Raw genomic sequence first — 19,290 nt, forward strand, 5'->3', positions numbered from 1 at the left:
GAAAGAACTTAAAGAAGGAATTAGAAGAGCTAAAAGAGGTCGTTAGGAAACAGAATTAAGAAGAATCTCAAGGCTTTTTATACATATATAAAAAACAAAATGGTAGCCAGGGAAAGGGTTAGTCCACTCAAGGACAAAGGAGGAAATCTGTATGTGGAGCCAGAAGAGGTACGCGAGGTCCTAAATGAATACTTTGTGTTGGTATTCACCAGAGAGAAGGAATTGGTGGCGGATGATCTCAGGGAAGGGAGTGTGGAATTTCTAAGCCAAGGTGCTATTAAGAAGGAAGAGGCGTTGTGCGTCTTAAAAAGTATTAAGGTAGCTAAGTCCTTGGGTCCTGATGGGATCTGTCTCAGAATATTGAGGGAAGCAAGAGAACAAATTGCTGGAGCATTGACAGACATCTTTGTATCCTGTTTGGCCACAGGTGAGGTCCCACAGGACTGGAGAATAGCCAATGTTGTCCCATTGTTTAAGAAGGGTAGCAGGGATAATCCAGGAAATTACAGGCGTGTGAGCCTCATGTCGGTGGTAGGGAAATTGGAAAAGGTTCTCAGGGACAAAGTCTATATGCATTTAGAAGCGAATGGACTTATTAGTGGTAGACAGCTTGGTTTAGCATGGGGTGGTCATGCCTCACTAACTTGATCAAGTTTTTTGAGGAGGTGATGAAGGTGGTTGATGTTGTCTACATGGACTTCAGTAAAGCCTTTGACAAGGTCCCTCATGGCTGACTGGTATAACAGGTGAAGTCACATGGTATCAGGGGTGAGCTGACAAGATGGATACAGAACTAGCTTAGTCAAAGGAGACAGAGGATATGGGTGGAAGGATGTTTTTCAGAATGGAAGGTTGTGACTAGTGGTGTTCCCCAGGGATCAGTGCTGGGACCTCTACTGTTCGTGGTCTATATAAATGATTTGGAGGAAAACATGGGCTGGTTAATTAGTACAAAGATTGGTGGAGTTGTGGATAGTGAGTAGGATTTTCAGAGGATACAGCAGGATGTAGGTCAGTTGGAGGCATGGGCAGAAAAATGGCAGATTGAGCTAAACCAAAACAACGTGAGGTGATGCATTTTGGAAGGTCAAGGATAGACGGAAATTAGACAGTGAATGGGAGAACCCTTAGGAGTATTGCCGTGCAAATGGATCTGGGTGTGTAGGTGCACAGATCACTGAAGGTGGCAGCACAGGTAGATAAGGTAGTAAATAAGGCTTATGGCATGCTTGCCTTCATTGAAAGGGGCATTGAATACAAGGATTTTTGGTCACTACATTACCAGAAGGATGTAGATGCTTTGGATAGGGTACAGTAATGGTTTATGAGAATGTTGCCTGGTTTGGGGGATTTTAGCTACGGAGAAAGGTTGGATCAACTGTGCTTGTGTTCACTGGAACACAGGAAGTTGAGGGGCGACCTGATAGAAGTTTATAAGATTATGATTGTCATGGACAGAGTGGAAAGTATGAGGCTTTTTCCCAGGGTGGAGGGGTCAATTACTAGGGCACACAGGTTCAAGGTGCGGCGGGTGTGGGGAGGGGGTGTTAAATGAGATGTGTGAGGCAGGCTTTTTCGCATAAAGGGTGGTGAGTGCTGCCAGAGGTGGTGGTGGAAGCAGACATAATAGCAGCATTCAAGAAGCACCTGGATGAATACATGAATAGGAAGGGAATAGAGGGATACGGATCCTGTAAGTGAAGACAGTTTTAGTATGGAAGAGCAAAATGAGTCAGCGCAGGCTTGGATGGCCAAAGGGCCTGTTCCTGTGCTGTATTGTTCTTTGTACTTTATATTATGTTTTTATATTTCACTTGAGACCAAAAGAGATCATTCCTTACCCGTTCTTTGTTTTCATCCTCCAGTTCCGCATCCAGGAAATCCAAAGTCACTGGCTCTCGGAAATTTATAATCTAGAAATGAAAACCAGGTAAAAGATGATGTACGCCATTATGTTGATGACCACTATCACAGAGAGTTAAAAGTGAATATTTCTCTGTCATCTTGCTTTAATTGTCCAGGGACCTCTCACTGTGGTTTATTCTACGGTTTATATGTGTATCCTCAAGAAGGGACGGATCAGAGCATTTGCATTAAAATGTTTTTCTCTGTCATGGATGTCAGGTGGAAAAGGTATCAGGAGACAATAGCAAGCGTCAGTCACATGCAGAGTATCAACACCTTTATTGTGCTTTCAATAACCACTATCAAAATCCAACTGCCGGAAAATTAAAGATGATGGACACACCCCACGCCTAAGTTGTGAAATAGGTCCCTGAGTGAAGCATTGGTTGGGTCACTGGAGTTTGGGTGGAATCCTGAATGTTATCCAAGTAGGTAGACGTTTAAGAAGCTCATGTATCTTTACAGCTGAGTTTCACGGACTGTTAGAGACATTGGACTGAACCACTCCTGAAATCTCTTACCTTTGGCTGTAAGTTTGGGTGCAACAAGACATACCCATTTGGATCGATAGCAAAAAAGTACCCATTGGCACCCAACTGTAAAGAGAAACCAACAGTGAATACTAACAAGAAACATGGGCAGGAATTTCAAAATAAAATGAACTAGCACACAGTAGCTCCTTCCTGCAACTAGTTGTATGCAGATTTCAATGGTGTGCAAGAAAATTGGAGCAGTAAGATTAAGAAACTTTAAAAACCCTGTAATAGACTCAGAAAAATCATCTTAAGACATTACTGCATCTCATCTGTTATCTTAAACATTCACAACTCCACTGTTAGCAAATAGTGGCATAAGACTGAACCATAGACAGGAGGTAGTGCAGTAGTACATCAAAGACTCTTCAGCAAACATCTGTTATCTAGAAGAATAAGGCCAGTATCTGCATGGATACTGTATCACCCGGGTATGGGCAATAAATGCTGACCCACTCAGAGATATGTATATCCAGAGACCAACCATGAAAATTCAACTCATATGTTCATCATGACATCAACAGATAATGATTACAGGGCAGTAACTCCAGGGGTAACGGTCACATAGGGTAGTATCTTTAGGATAATATTAAACATGGCAGAAGCTCAGAGTAATAGTCACACAAAGCAATATCTCCAGGGATACCTAACAGATTAGTGCTTCTCAGAAACCATAAAATAAATTGTTAGCTTCCAAAATACCAATCGAGTTGCTGTCTTCTTGTCAAAATGCATGTTTGGTATTGATTTAATTCACAGCTTTGTTCCCTACTTGTGAAAAGAGCTAGTTTGCTCTACTGTATAATTACTTTGATTCATCCAATCGTCTGATTTACTCAATCAATAAATTGGCATGAGGTTCAAATAGAACAAATAGTTCAGCCCCAGGGATTTTGCTGGGAATCAGGGCATCGAAGTTTACGTGAAGATTAATAGAGATCAAGCTTTCAAGAGCCATACGTGTTGATGGAGACAGGGCCTGCAGTACGGTAGCCGTGAGTTTAAAAGTGCAGGAGAATGTTTTCTGGGGAGAACGCAGAACCAAGTTATTCACAGTTGGAGAGATAGGAATTGAAGGAAAAGTAGATGACGCTCTCTGGTAACCAGTGCTGTCTCTGTGAGCTCAATGGTCACATGTTCATGCTCTATTAAAACACTGAACCCCGTACATCTCAGAGCACACTGCTCTGCAGCCTTATCTTTATTTACAGTGTAACAATACATTGTTTAACAGTAACTGAGAAGTCAGAATTGAGCTTGTCTGAAGACAAAAGAACTCATACAAGACCACAATCAAACACGGTGATAATGATGGACGCATCAGTCTAAAGTACACTGTTTTTTTTCAAACTAATCTGTTTATTTGACATGCGGCTTGGGCTTGGTTTGAGCCTGTCAGTGAGTTAGGCATAAAGTTGGCTCCTTTGCCCAAAAACAAAACCTGTCAGAAATGAAGAAAAGATGCTAGCTGTCACCTTGATAAGCTAGTGTTGTGGTGCAAGGAAGCTACAAAGGCAACAAGATTGTCAAGCAGAGGGTGTTCAATGCCTTAATTATGGCACTGTTGATCACTTTCAGCAAGTTTGCAATAAAAAGTCTTTTTAAAGTAAATCACACAGATCACTTGCAGAGAAAAAAAGAATTCAGAAAATTGAACAAAATGATGGTGGTTACATGGAAGTGTAATGATGCTGTCACTTTAGAAAGGTTATATTTTCCTGGGTTTTGTTGAAGAGAGGTTGTAAAGGCAGAGGTGCTGACTTAGCTACTGGAGACAGCCTAAGTGAACAACTTAGGAAGCCTTTTGGTTTTATTTTAAAAAATTGGAACAATGGAAGCAGCTTGAATGGGAGTGGCTAGTTCTCACAAACCAGGCTTTCAAGCTTTTTTTTAGCTTTAGCAGTCAGAAGCTGTTTGGGATCCCAGAAATGTTTGAAGCTTCAGTGAAAGGTTCCTAGCTGCAATTTTCTCTGAAATCTTTCTTGACATTGTTTCATCCTGGATTGGAGAACTGCCTGTAAGAATCTGTGTCTTAATTTACCTTTTTGCCAAGGGCTGCGTTTTTGGAATGTTTCTATATTGGTACAGTTAATTAGTAATGGGTACTGTTTCTATTATTCAGTTAAGTTTTCCAAGGGTTAAGTTATTCTAAATTCCACTTTCTTTTGTTTATATTTTAACTAATAGTGTTTAAATAAATTGTGTTTTGCTTAATGTCAAGTAGTTTGACCAGTCGCATCACATCTGGAATATACACTTTACACCTACCTTTAAAATGAGAAAAAGTTAGAATCTAGGCAACCTTCTTAAAATATTTTGAGGGGGTCTGGTCCAGTCAATAACAAATCGGGGGCTCGTCTGGGATCGAAATCTATATTTCCAAGTTGGGTTTAGGGTTGTTGGACTCGAAGATGATGTGTGGTAGGTTTTAGTGCCTTTTGTTTTGGGTGCTGAATTTGCTTGGTTTAAACATTGTGTGCCCTGTGTAGTAATGGCTCTTTTGGTCACTAAGAGTTTTCTGGGCGTGGAAGAAGTGACTTTGGGAGTTTTACAATAAGTGAGCAAGGCAAAATCTGTTGGAATTGGTAGACAAGCTGGTGTTGGAGTTGTCTTTGTCTGTGAGAAAAGGGGAGGTAATTGCAGCAATGGCTTGACATTTGCTGGAAATGCCAACGGAATCTTTGGAAATGGCTAGAATTCAATCGCAGGTGAAGCAGCTTGAACATGAAAAAGAAATGAAACAGTTTGAATTACTTTTAAAAACAGAGGAAAAAGGAGAGGAAGGCCCTAGCCAAAGAAACAGAAGAAAAGCAGAAAGAGAGAGAGTTGAATTTTAGAAGCTGGCAATTAAAGAGGAAAGTTGACTTAAAAGGGTGGAGGTGGAGGTAGCAGGAAGGTTTAGTGAGGAGCATAGTGATGATGAGCAAACGCACCGTAAACAAAGGTCTGGTGGGGATCTGTTAAAATATGTCTAAGTATTGCCTAAGTTTGACGACAGGCATGTAAAATATTTTTATATTTCATCTGAGAAAGTGGCTAAATAAATGAAGTGTCCGGTAACCATGCAGGTATTGTTGATGCAAACAAAGTTGGTCGGTTGAGCTAGTGAGGTATTTGCATCACTGTCAGAGGAGGTATCTGGGGAGTACGAGGTGAAGAAAGCGATTTACTAGTGAGAGAAGCCTACAGACAATGTTCCAGGAATCTAAGGAGGGACCCTGGTCAAACGTACATTGAGTTTGGAAGGATCAAACAAAGCAATTTTGACAGGCGGATAAGGGCATTGAAAATAGATCAAACATATGGTGCTTTTAGAGAGACAATTATTTTGGGGGAGTTCAAAAATTCACTTCCTGAATTAATGAGAACTCATGTGGAAGAGCAGAGAATTAAAACTGTGAGATTAGCAGCTGAAATGGTTGATGATTATGAGCTAGTTCAAAAATCAAGGTTTGGTTTCCAATATCATTTTCAATCTGTGATGGATAGAAATTGGGAAAAAGAATCCTCAGGTGGTAAGGGATAAGTAGATTTCATTAAAGATAATAAAGACAGTTTACCATAGGGTAAAAAGGAAACTCATGAAGGGGAAAGAATACAGAAAAAGCTCAGGTGTTATTACTGCAATAAAGTAGGCCACACAAAATTGTAGTGTTGGTGGTTTAGAAAAAGCACTGGAAAGACGGATATAGGGAAACAGGATAAGCCAGTGGATTTTGTTGAAGTGTTAAAGGAAAGCACAGTGGAGACTAAAAAGCTGTGGCAGAATGTACAACCTGGTTGGAGGTTGGTTGAGAAAAAAGTGCCAGATCTTCTCAAACCATTTACTTGCACGGGTAAGGCTTACTCGCATATGCCAGGAGGAGCAAGTAAAGAAATTACAACTTTAAAGAGATGCAGGAGCATGTCAATCTTTGATATTGAGAGATGAGGAGATATATAATTTGGAAAGATTATTGCCAGGAAAAGTGGCAATATGTGGAATTCATGGTGAGGCAATAAGTGCTCCATTATGTAAAGTGAGGTTGGAGTGTCCGGTGAAAAGTGGAGTACTGGTGGGAGGAGTGCTGGAGGAACTCTTGGCTCCAAGAATACAATCTGTCCTTGGTAATGATATAGCTGGACCACAGGTAGGAGTGCTGCCTACTGTGGCTGAAAAGCCAGTAGAAAATCAGGCAACTGAGGTATTTCAGGAAGTATGTCCTGGCATTCTTCCTGACTGTGTGATAACAAGGTCAAAAAGCCATAGGCTGAAGCAGAAGAAGAAATCAAAGAATAAAAATAAGGAAGTTGAAGTAGAATTATCAGAGACCATGTTTGATCAAATGGTTGAGACAAAACAAGAACAGGTGGAGAACAAAGTGGATATTTTTAGTTCAAAGAAATTAACTGAGTTACAACAGAAAGATGAAAAACTGAAGCAATTGTGTCAAAAAGCGTACACAGAAGAAGAATCTGAGTGTATTTCAGAATTTTAAAAATGATGTTTTGATAAGGAAATGGAGACTATCACACGTTTAGGCGGATGACTACAAACAAACAAAAAAGAGAAGTACGGCACAGGAACAGGCCCTTCAGCCCTCCAAACCTCTGCCAATTGTCATGCCCTGACTAAACTAAAAACAAAGCTTATGCCCTTATTCGGTCCGTTTCCCTTTATTCCCCCCCCCCCATTCATATAACCATCCAGATGCCTTTTAAGGTGAGAGGGCAAAATTTTAAGGGAGATTTGAGAGGAAAGCTTTTCACGCAGAGAGTAGGAGGAGCGTGGAATGTACTGCCAACGTGCCAGCTTCCCCATCTCCTCTGGCAGTGCATTCCAGGCTCCTCCCACTCTCCGCATGAAAAGCTTTCCTCTCAAATCTCCCTTAAACTTTTGATCTCTCACCTTGAGCCTGCGGCCCCTTGTAACTGAAACTTCAACTGGGAAAAAGCCTCTGACTATCCACCCTAGCTATGCCTCTCTTAATTTTGTACACGTCTATCAGGTCTCCTCTCAGCCGCTGTCTTTCCAGTGAAAGCAATCTTAGTCTTTTTAACCTTTCCTCATAGCCAATACCTTTGAGACCGGGCAACATCCTGGTGAACCTTCTTTTCACTCTCTCCAAAGCTTCCAGTCCTTCTGGTAGTGTGGCAACCAAAACTGCACACAGTACTCCAAATGTGGCCTAATAAGGGTTTTATATAGCTGCAACATGTTTTGCCAACTCTTGTACTCCATGTTCTGGCCGATGAAGGCAAGCATGCCATATGTCTTCTTAATCACTTTGGCCACTTTTAAGGAAATGTGGACCTGCTTGCCCAGATCCGTCTGTATGTTAACGTTCCTAAGGATTCTGCCATTAACAGTATAATTCACACTTAAATTTGATCCGCCAAAATGCATCACCTTGCATTTGTCTGGATTAAACTCCATCTGCCATTTCTGTGCTCAAGTTGCCGATCTATCTATATCTTGTTGTATCCCTTCACAATCGTCGGCACTATCAGCAACTCCACCAATTTTCGTGTCATCTGCAAACTTACTAATCAGACCACCCACATTTTCCTCCAGATCATTTATATCTGTTGCAAAACAACAGAGGACCTAAGACTGATCCCTGTGGAACACCATTCTGAAAAACACCCTTCCACCGCTACCCTCTGTCTTCTATGACCAAGCCAGTTTTGTATCCATCTAGCCAGCCCACTCTGAATCCCATGTGATTTTAGTTTTTGTACCAATTTGCCATGTGGGACTCTATCAAATGTCTTACTAAAGTCCATATAAACAACATCCACAGCTCTTCCCTCATGAATTATCTTTGTCACCTCTTCAAAAAATTCGATCAGGTTGGTGAGATATGACCTTCCCCATACAAAACCATCTTGCCTGTTACTAACTAGTCCATTTTCTTCCAAATGTGCATATATCCTGTCCCTATCTTCTCCAAGAGCTTCCCCATCACAGATGTCAGACTCACCAGCCTATAATTTCCTGGATCATCCCTACTTCCTTTCTTAAGCAAGGGAACAATATTGGCTAATCTCCAGTCCACTGGAACCTCATCTGTAGTCAAGGAGGATGTGAAGATATCTGCTAATGCCCCACCTATTTCTTCCCTTGCCTGGGAAAATGGGCAGAAGTTCATCAAGCTGTATTACCAGTGGATTATAGAAGGTGGTGTTGCAGGTAGCATATGAATTACCATAGATCGTCATTTAGGAGTAAGGAAAACTCAATCCAAAACACAAAAACCTTTTCTTTTGGGCTGGACTGCATAAGGATGTAGTTGAATTTTGCCAGTTATGTCATAAGGGCCAGGTAATTGGAAAACCTCACGCAGGGGATAAAACCAGCATCTCTAATACCCATTTCTGCATTTGAGGAACCTTTTAAAAGGGTCTTAATTGATTGTGCAGGACCCCTACCTCAAACAAAAATGGGAATCAGTATTTGTTGACAATAATGTATGTGTCCACTAGATTTCCAGAGGCCATTTCATTCCGCAATATCAAAGCTAAAATGATTGTAGAAAAGTTACTCAAATATTTCACTAGATACAGATTACCTACAGAGATACAATCAGATCATGGGTCAAATTTTACATCAAAATTATTTAGGGAAGTTATGGATAGGTTAGGAATAAAACTATTCAAATCCACTGTGTACCACCCAGAATTGCAGGGAGCGTCAGAATGTTGGCATCAAACTTTAAAGACCATGTTGAGGGCTTATAGTCAAGACTGGGACTTTTTTGCAATTAGGGATGCACCAAATGAATCTACCAAATTCAGTCTATTTGAATTAATTTATGGGCATCAGGTGAGAGGATCACTGTAATTAATTAAGGAGAAATTGGTGAGTCAGAGTTCAGAGGCCACATATTTGGACTATGTGTCAAATTTTAGGGAAAGATTAAATAGAGTTAGTGAGTTGGCTAGACACCATTTATAAGTAGCATAGCATGTGATGAAACAGGAAGCAGACAAGAAATCAAAAACTTGCAATTTTGCTAATGGGGCTAAAATGTTAGTGTTACTTCCAGTGATATGTGAACCTTTAAAAGCAAGGTTTAGTGGACCTTATCAATTCGAAAGGAGATTGAGTGAGGTGAATTATTTGATAAGAATGCAAGGTAGAAAGAATTCTCAAAGAGTGTCATGTGAATATGGTCAGAAGGTATTTTGATAGGGAAGGGAAGCAAAAGGAAAATGTGTTACTGGTTACAACACAGAGTGAAGAACCAAGTTCAGAGGATTCTGAATTGGACATTCCTCAAATCAAATTGGACAATGACGATGTGGTGATATAGAATAACAACTCTTGGAAAACTAACCAAAAAAATAGATACAGTACCTGTTACTAATTAACTGTTCCAATATAGTAACATCCTATAAACACACCCCTTGGCGAAAAGGTGAATTCAGACACAGATTCTTACATGTAGTTCTTGATTTCAGGAGGCAGGCTTGGTGATCAACCTGGCTAAGAGTGATTTCACAAAAGCCCAAGTCACGTTCCTGGGCCATGTTATCAAATGTGGACAGATGGCCCCATGGAATGTGAAAACAAAGCTTATTGCGGAGTTTCCCATACCACTGATGAAGACAGCAGTACGATGATACCTGGGATTGAGTGGTTTTTATTGGACGTTTGTACGGAATTTTAGTAGTACAGTTGCTCCACTGACTGACTTATTGAACAAGTGCAGAAAATTTCAGTGGAAGGCAAACTGTCAGAAGGCAGTTTTTTACAAGAAAACAATGAGAAGATAGAAAGATCTATCGGGTATTTTTCCAGACAATTGAACACTTACCAACAGAAATATTGCACGATTGAGAAGGAAACGTTGAGCTTGGTGTTGGCGTTACAACATTTCAATATTTATATTGTCAGTAACGCGTTTGAGCTAATTGTATATACTGATCATAACTCATTCAAGTTTTTGGAGAAATTTAAGGATAAAAATTCCAGACTATTTAGGTGGAGTTTATTATTGCAGCCATCCAATTTAAAAATTATACATGTTGTAGGATGAGAAAATCTAATTGCTGAAGTGTTGTCGCGACTTTGACGAAGAAAGTTGGAGGTGTTCAGTTGCGGGTATAAATGGACTGAAATAGAATGTAGTAGTGAATGTTTGCATACTTAGAGTCAATGTATTGTATATGTATTGTACAGTACTAATACAGTAAGACTAAGGGTTTTAGAATGAAGCCAGTTTTGTATATTGATGGTTCATTTTTTTAAGGGGGGAGCTGTGATGATGCTGTCACTTTAAAAAGGTTATTTTGTCCTGGGTTTTGTTGAAGAGAGGTTGTAAAGGCAGAAGTTCTGAACTGGCTACTGGAGACAGCCTAAATGAACAACTTAGGAGACCTTTAGGTTTTACTTTAAAAAATTGGAACAATGGAAGCAGCTTGAATGGGCTAGTTCTCACAGACCAGGCTTTCTAGCTTTTTTTTAGCTTTAGCAGTCAGAAGCTGTTTGGGGTCCCAGAAGTGTTTGAAGCTTCAGTGAATGATTCCTAGCTGCAACTTTCTCTGAAATCTCTCTTGATATTGTTTCCCTGGATTGGAGAGCTGCCCTGTAAGAATCTGTGTCTTAATCTACCTTTTTGCCAAGGGCTGTGTTTATGGGATGTTCCTATATTGGAACAGTTAATTAGTAATAGGTACTGTATCTATTTTTTGGGTAAGTTTTCCAAGGGTTAAGTTATTCTAAATTCACTTTCTTTAGCTTGTATTTTAACTTAGTGTTTAAATAAATTGTGTTTTGCTCAACGTCAAGTAGTTTGACCAGTTGCATCACATCTGAAACATGCACTTTACATCCACCTAAGAAAAAATTAGGATCTAGGCAGCCTTCTTAAAATATTTTGAGGGGGCCTGGTCTGGTCCATAGCAGAAGTTATGTACTTCCCCATCAAGTAAATATTAGCCCTACAACACAAAATGATCGGATGAATTAAGTTTACTGATCAGTAATATTGAAAATCAATAATTTTTACATAATTTATTCCTTGACTCAGGAGCAAGAATTACTGTGAAGCATGGCAGTTTAGAGTAGCTTCTCACTGCAGGCCTTAAACTATCAAAAGGTGGTTCAGTGGTTAGCACTGTTATCTCACAGCACCAGGGACCCGGGTTCCATTTCCACCCTCGGGCGGCTGTCTGTGTAGAGTTTGCACATTCGCCCTGTGCCTGCGTGGGTTTCCTCCGGGTGCTCCAGTTTCCTCCCACAGTCCAAAGATGTCCAAAGATTGCCCATAGTGTTCAGGGATGTGTAGATGAGGTGTGTTAGCCATGGGAAATGCAGGGTTACAGGGAAAGCGTACAGGCATGGGTCTGGGTAAGATGCTCTTTGGAGGGTGGGCGTGGACTTGTTGGGCCGAATGGCCTGTTTCCACACTGTAGGGATTATATGATTATATCAGGGAGGTCCCATCTTTCCAGTTAAAGGACATTTTGAAGTAACATTTACCTGCAATGATAAAAAGTCATTAAGGAGCCTATTTATGTATGGCAGAACCAGAACAAATCCTTGTTCATTTGGAAACTATACATCTAACTATGTCTTCTAAGTGGCGACCAGATGTTTAAACCAAGACTGAAGACTTTCTAAATCAAGATGATGCGACATTCATGCTGTGATGAATTATCATAGCCAGATGATGATTACATTCCATTTTGTGAGACTTTACCTCAGCCTTTCCAGGTAGATAGGCTTTTGTCTGAAGAAGACTAGACAACATTTAGTGAAGATTTCCCACAGCTTTATCAGCCCACTAAAATTCCATGCTAAGAAGACAATGACGTCTTGTGAGAAACTTTCTCAACATTACGAATCCTTTCCAGCTCGGTTAGCAAAGGATGAACCTCTTTTATCTTCAAAGATTCCTAATCAGAAGATGTACACAGGATGAATCTGATAACATGCTATAATCAGGCCTAGTTTGATCTTTTACAGAAGTAGATGTGGTACCAGATTCCTCAGTTACTGATATGAAGATTTCTTTCTTATTCTTTCAGATCAGAATTCTTCACCTAGTCTTGAGGTTAAGCCAGTCTGCGTGATGGAAATGCAAATGCAAATTACGAAGCACTACATACTGAAGTAGTGATGGAATTTTAGTGCTTTCAGCTGCGGGGATGGTCACAGCAGTGTTTAGTTTGGCAGCACACAGGATGTGCCTTGTGAGTTTGTCCAAGAATACAGGAAACAGGAACCTTGGCACATGCAGGAAAATGTTTCAGTGGTATTGATGCATGAGAATGATGTTCTACTTCTAAATGAGAGCCCAGACTGTTTTTTCTGTCTTTATCTGATGATCCAGAGGTGCTGTTGGGTGTGGCAGTCGTCAATCCTAAACTTCCGTTATTCTCTTTTCATCCTGAGTATTATCAGAGTCGGAGTCTGAGCAGTCCTGACTCTGACTCTTCCTGTTAAAGCAGCAATCTCTGAGGAGGTTTTTGTCGATTCTTTGCAGACCTTGTGTATGTCTTTTGAAGGAATTCATCTCTGATTGGCAGTCTTCCCAATGATTCACTCATCTCTTTGACTTATAATTGAAAATATGGTGCAGGAATCTCAAGACATCATTGTCTTGCATCCTGCAGATGTAATTAAGTGGTGATCTTCTTTAGCTCTTCTTTGACAGTATAGCTTCACCATTCAACAAGTCTTTCATTGTCACATTGTCTCTTTACTAGAAGGTAAGGTGAAAGAGATACAAGTAATCAGTGCCCAATCAAGAAGAAGTCTTGAAGAGCATCTGCCTATTTTCCTGACGCAGTCACTCACTAGCACCTAATTGTTTTAGTGTGATAAGCTTCAGGATATTGTTAGAAGTCTTGATCTTTTAGTTTCAGCTGCTGTAAGCATAGTTCCAGGGCAGCTTTCCTGCCATTGTCCTATTACGCCATTTCAATGACTAGCTCAAAAGGAATTGAGACACCCCCAGATCATTTGAATCTTTTAATATATTCATTCGAATCTTTTAATATATTCATTCATAGGATGTGGATGCTGTTGCCTGGGCCAGCACGCATTGATCATCCTAGATAGCCTTGAGAAGGTGATGGTAAGTTGTCTATTTATGAAACATGGACTTTCCAGGAGATGGTGGAGTTGAAAATACATTCATATGAGTATTATTGGGAATGTCCTTAGTTAAATGTTTCAGCTAATAACGTTAAGTAAGTACTTAGTCAGAAACTGGAAAGATACCTGGGTAGGGGAGTCGTGATAGGGATTGTTAGGGATTGATGTAAATGTGTATTGAGGTAAGCTGGATTTCACTGAGGTCAGCGGTCATGCACTAGTGTTTTACAAGAACGTTGGATCCTGTACAGCTCACAGCTTGTTTCTCTATAGTATTACCACAAGGACAGCATAATAACAAACATTCTACAGTTTCTGAGAAGTCTGCCTTGATTTGTCTTGAGATCTAAACCCACACAACAACACAATCAAACAACAGCCTTATGTTCTGGAGTATTTATATTTCCAGGACTTCTGAGGCTGTCCAGATTAATAATAGCTGATGGGACTGTTTGGGAATTGGTTATTCGCATTATCCTGATAGTGTGCATTTAGCATATCCTTCTCTTTTTATATATTATTTTGCCAATAAATTACATTTGAGCAAGTAATTTTAACCAAAATAATGAAATTAAGCCCTGGGGTATTCTTTCATTTCAAAATTGATGAGAATCCTTGGTGAGCTTTCCCTCATGAGTTATATGAGAGGTTGATCATTAAGTAAGCAGCACACTTAATGCATGCCTGACTTGAATAAGAACACAAGGTTACATTATTAGGAAATAATGTTTGTTGTGGAAGCTGTTGGATAATCCTTGATACGTGGTAGAAACAAGCCCAAATGTGATGGGCAGACATTATTACCCAACCTTAAAGCACTAAGTGTGCCTGAACAAGGGATTGCTTACAATTACTCAACCACCTCTTTAAACAGACAGTAAGTGTAGGGAGAAGTCTATGAATATGTAGTATGCTGCCTCTAATATGTGGAAATTTCCCTCCTATTTCTGTCTGAAATCAAGTCAGACGAGTGCCTGTAGCAGCCTCCCCGATGTTATTGAAAGCCCTGCACAGTACCTACATCAGGAATCGTGCACATGTAGTCTGCAATTTGTACGTACATTGTAGCGGGGGGTGAGTTTCTTGATGTCGTCGAGAGCAACATCAATCCCCATAACTCCGAGCATGAGCTGGTTCTGTAAAAGGAAGCGGTCTGTTTAGAATGTGGAAGTGACCAAGGTCTTGGACAAGGAGGGTATGCAACAGGATCACCTCAAGATATTACTTTTCTCATCAGCCATGTGTCTCACACCCTGCTGGAAACTCTTCTTGAAAGCAAGCTGGTCATAACCATGTATGGGAAGCAGTTGTTTTTGCTCAACATAGATGCTGTACTTTATGCCCATGGGGCTCACCACTTGCAACCTGTTCAGAGAGCAAATGTATAGGCTGGCACGAACCACAGACCTCCAAATACGTGCAATGCTTTTGGGGTGATGTACTGAGCTCCTCACTTTTCTACTCATACCACTATATCCTTTAGCAAATTGACTTGCAGTGGCATCTGGAAGAATCCCAACACCTAATGACAGATCTACTCTTTCAGGAACATTGAAATAAATCAGTGTCTCCAGAAACTAAGCAAAAACATATCAAGGATTAGGGGGCCAGCAAATCAGTACAGATGCTTTGGTAAAATCTAAACAACTAAAACTGGGCAGCTTGCCAGTACTCTCCACCCGTTATGATACTGACTTATTTGGAGTGTTACTTGGACCCAAATGGGAGGCTGGACGATACTGTCAGATTTGGCTTGTACAATTAGCGCCAACTTTCTTGAACATTGAAGGAGGTCTTGTCCAAATGCCAGACAATAGCAGTTGGTAACGTGTTATATGGTGAGATGGAAATGACCAGGAAATGGGAAAAGTTCTGTCATATCCTTCTATCCACTCAGTTCATATAGGGTCATTAAACTGAAAGATTGGCACAAGGTGGCATACATATTCAAACCACATACCTGCTGGCCATTCTCCACAGTGACATTGAAAACTGGCATTGTTCCTGTAATCACCAGCTCAAGGCTCTAGGAAAAGCAAATCAGATTCATCATGTTACATTTCACTTTTTTGAGCAAGCACTACAATATTCCTTGTACTCACTAATAGTCCACGTTAAATGCTGATCCCTAGAGAGTTATGTCTTGAAATCACATCTTTTGTACTCTTATTACTTACTTCTTGAATGCATTCAGAGAGGGCTTTGATTCAGACCCTGCTCCAAACATGCTTGCACACCCACATGTACCAAGCTCTTCCTTTCCTGTCACTTTACCTCGGTGTTGTTACCTTTATAGATGGTGGCAACTATTCAGGAACTGCAGACTGGTGAGCAGTGAGAAGGAGTGAGATGTATCAGCCAATGCTTCCAAAGCTTGCTAATCAAAAAGTGTACTGCAAAACCTGGAAATCTTAAATAAAAACTGAAAATGCTGTAAACGCACAGCAGGTTAGGCAGCATCTGTGTAGAGAGAAATAGAGTTAACTTTTCAGGACTTCCATCAGAATGGGGAAAAGTTACAGATTAACAGGTTTTGACCAAAGGACAAGTGGGCCAAAGACAAAAGGAAGGTATGTGATAGGGTGGAAGGCAGGAAATTGATTGATAGATTGATTTATTTATAGTCACGTGTACCAAAATACAGTGAAAAGCTTTGTTTATGAGCAGTACAGGCAGATCACAGCAAGCAAAGGATGTACAGATGAAAAAGACTTATTTGCATACAGGTTACATTGCACAGGGTGTGCACTAGGTGAGATCAATGTTAGCAAGATCAGCATTATTTGAGGTTAGAGAGTCCATTCATCAGTCTGAAAACGGCCAAAAGGAAGCTGTCTTGACTCTGCTCGTTGTGTATTCAGGCTTCTGCATCTTCTGCCTGATAGAAGGAGTTACAGGAGGTCATTACTGGGGTGTGATGGGTCTTTGATGATGTTGGCAGCCTTTCTGTGGTAGCGAGCCATGTAAATAGAGTCCATGGACGTAAGGTTGGCTTCATGATGGTCTGGGCTGTGCACACCACCTTCTGTAGTTTCTTACGGTCCTGGGCAAAGCAGTTGCCATACCAGGCCATTATGCACCCAGACAGTATGCTTTCAATGGTGCATCTGTAGAAGGTGGTGAGAGACCTTATGGACATGCCAAATTTCCTGAGCCGCCTGAGGAAGAAGAGGCGTTTTTGTGTCTTCTTGACTGTCGCACGCTGACATCTCTGTCCTTGACCTGCTGCACTTTTTTGGTGAAGATCACTGTAAGCCTGAAGATCAGAAACACATCTTCCAATTAAGCACTTTACAGACTTCTGGAGTCACCATGGTCATAGAATGATACATCACGGAAACAGAGCTTTCAGTCCAACTCATCCCCACTGACCAGACATCCCAATCTGGGATTGATCAGAGATTGAATAATGGAAAGGAGAACCACATTAAGAGAAAGAAAGAGAGCAAACTGGAAGTATGCCAGGCAAAGGAATGAAAATGAAATTTCTAAAGACAACAGTCAGATTGGGATATCAGCACGGATGAGTTGGACCGAAGTGTGTGTTTCCGTGATGTATCACTCCACAACCATGGTGGCTCCAGAATGCTGTAAAGTGCTTAATTGAAAGATGTGTTTCCGATCCTCAGGCTTACAGTGATCTTCAATGAAACAGTGCAGCAGGTCGAGGACAGAGATGTCAGCATGATAGCAACATGGAGAACTAAAATGTAAGGGCACCAGAAGCTTAGGATTTTGCTTGGGGATTGCACAATGGTGTTCTGCAAAGCAGTCACTCAGTCTGCATTTGATCTCCCCAATAATAGATGAGACCATGTTGTAAGCAGTGATTACATAGTGTAGATTGAAAACAATAGATGCAAATTGCTGATTCACCAGAAAGGACAGTTTGTCGGCTTGGAAGGTTAGGAGAGAGAAGGTAAAAGGGCAGTTGCAATATCTCCTGCACTTGTTTGAAAACTTTGTTGGCAAGGGGATGAATGTTGGGGGTAATTGAGGTGTGGATGAGGCCATCATTGAGGGAATGGTCCCTTTGGAATTCAAAAAGGAGAAGGGAGAAGACATGTTTAATGGTGACAATAGTGGACAATGATATGTGTGTGTATGTGTCCACACATGCTAGAACGATGGCAGACGATGTTGAGAACTGGCAACCGGGATTCAGGGTTATCCTCCATTGAGGATATTCCTCAAAATGAGGATGGCACATGCTCATCGCAAGAACCTGTCAGTATTTCAACACGTGGAGGCTGTTGAGCTGCAGCAGTCACATGGTTCTGGCTGACTAGTAAACTCTCTCCTCTTATCACCTGCCAAAGGTGTATCGAAAGTATTACAGATTGTGATTGGCTGCTTTATGACGCACCTTCTGTGGCCATCAAATCCTGGTATGAGAATTGAAGCTGGAACTTCTGGCCCCACATGCTAGTACAACTCCTCCCTGTTGAGTACAAGGGACAGCAGCTGTGGGGTCAGTGAGCTTACAAGGAACATTAGTTGACAGCCTATCCCCAGAAATGGAGACAATGAAAATTAGGAAGGGAGGAATACTCTACATTAGGAAGGCCAAAATCAGATTGGATGACCGCTTGGCACAGCAGTTCCATTCAGTCTGCATGATCCCAGGCTTCATTTCTCCATAGATACTGTCTGACTGTTTCTGTTTTCATTTGTGTCTTTGACTTCTCAACAGATCACCATTCCAAATGTGACTCAGAAAACATTAATAGGGTATTCGATCAAGGAGGGTATTGCAGCTGAGCCCAAAGTATAGATCTAACCTTCAGCAGGAGAGCTGGGACTGGCCAATTTTCCCTTTGTCAGCTCAGGATGAATTGATGGCTCACAAAATACAGCTGTAAGCCTTAACATCACTAAGGAGTTTGAAATGCTCCTTTATTATACTTGGTATCTCAAAATTGGCTGTACTCAGTCTGAAATACTGAAACGTCACATTGTCCCCAGTACACGAAATTATCGAAAAATACATACATCATGGAACCAGGCCCTTCGATCCAACTTGTCCATGCTGACCAAGTTTGCCAAACCAAACTAGTCCCATTTGCCTAAGTTTGGCCCATATCCCTCTAAATCTTTCCTATCCATGTACCGATCTAAATATCTTTTGAATGTTGTACCTGTACTTGCATCTACCATTTCCTCTGGCAGTTCATTCCACATATGAACCACCCTCTGTGTGGAAAAACTTGTCTGTCAGGTCCCTTTTAAATCTTTCTCCTCCCACCTTAAAAATATGCTCCTTAGTTTTGAACTCCCCCACCCTAGGGAAAGGACCCTTGCTATTTGCCTTATCTATGCTCCTCATGATTTTATAAACCTCCAAAACCTCACCCCTTAAACTCCTATACTCCAATGAAAAAAGTCCTAGCCTATCCAGCCTGTCCTTATAACTCAAACCCTCCAGTCCCGGTAACATCTTGGTAAATCTTTTCCATTTTAATTCAGTGTCACTTGTATTAAATGTCCTTTCATAGTATGTGGACATCACTTGGGTTCCGTTGAGAACAGATATAAGGAAACCACATTGGTATGGATCTAGAAGTCACACAGAGGTCAAAACAAGTAAGGAGAACAGATTTCCTTCCCTGACTGACATTAGTGAACCAGGTAGGCTTTTACACCAATTGCCAATAGTTGTTACAGTCACCATCACGGAGGTGTAGGTTTATATTCTAGGTGAACTGTTTATATTCTAGGTGGGATATGAACCTGTGTGCCAGAGCATTGGCCTGGACCTCTGGATTA

General features: G+C 40.9%; 1 protein-coding gene across 1 annotated transcript in view; it reads right to left on the minus strand.

The window, feature by feature from the left end:
* Positions 1–19,290, minus strand: part of cacna2d2a (calcium channel, voltage-dependent, alpha 2/delta subunit 2a) — a 668,643-nt gene that overhangs the window by 68,137 nt on the left and 581,216 nt on the right. Inside the window, exons 16-19 of the mRNA XM_048606749.1 lie at positions 15,485–15,550; positions 14,586–14,660; positions 2,427–2,501; positions 1,842–1,913 (exon numbers count right to left, since the gene is read on the minus strand). Of these exons, the coding sequence (XP_048462706.1) occupies positions 1,842–1,913; positions 2,427–2,501; positions 14,586–14,660; positions 15,485–15,550 (288 nt within the window). The remainder of the gene's footprint in view (positions 1–1,841; positions 1,914–2,426; positions 2,502–14,585; positions 14,661–15,484; positions 15,551–19,290) is intronic.

The sequence above is a fragment of the Rhincodon typus genome, chromosome 16 (assembly GCF_021869965.1).
Source record: "Rhincodon typus isolate 14 chromosome 16, sRhiTyp1.1, whole genome shotgun sequence".
NCBI lineage: Eukaryota > Metazoa > Chordata > Chondrichthyes > Orectolobiformes > Rhincodontidae > Rhincodon > Rhincodon typus.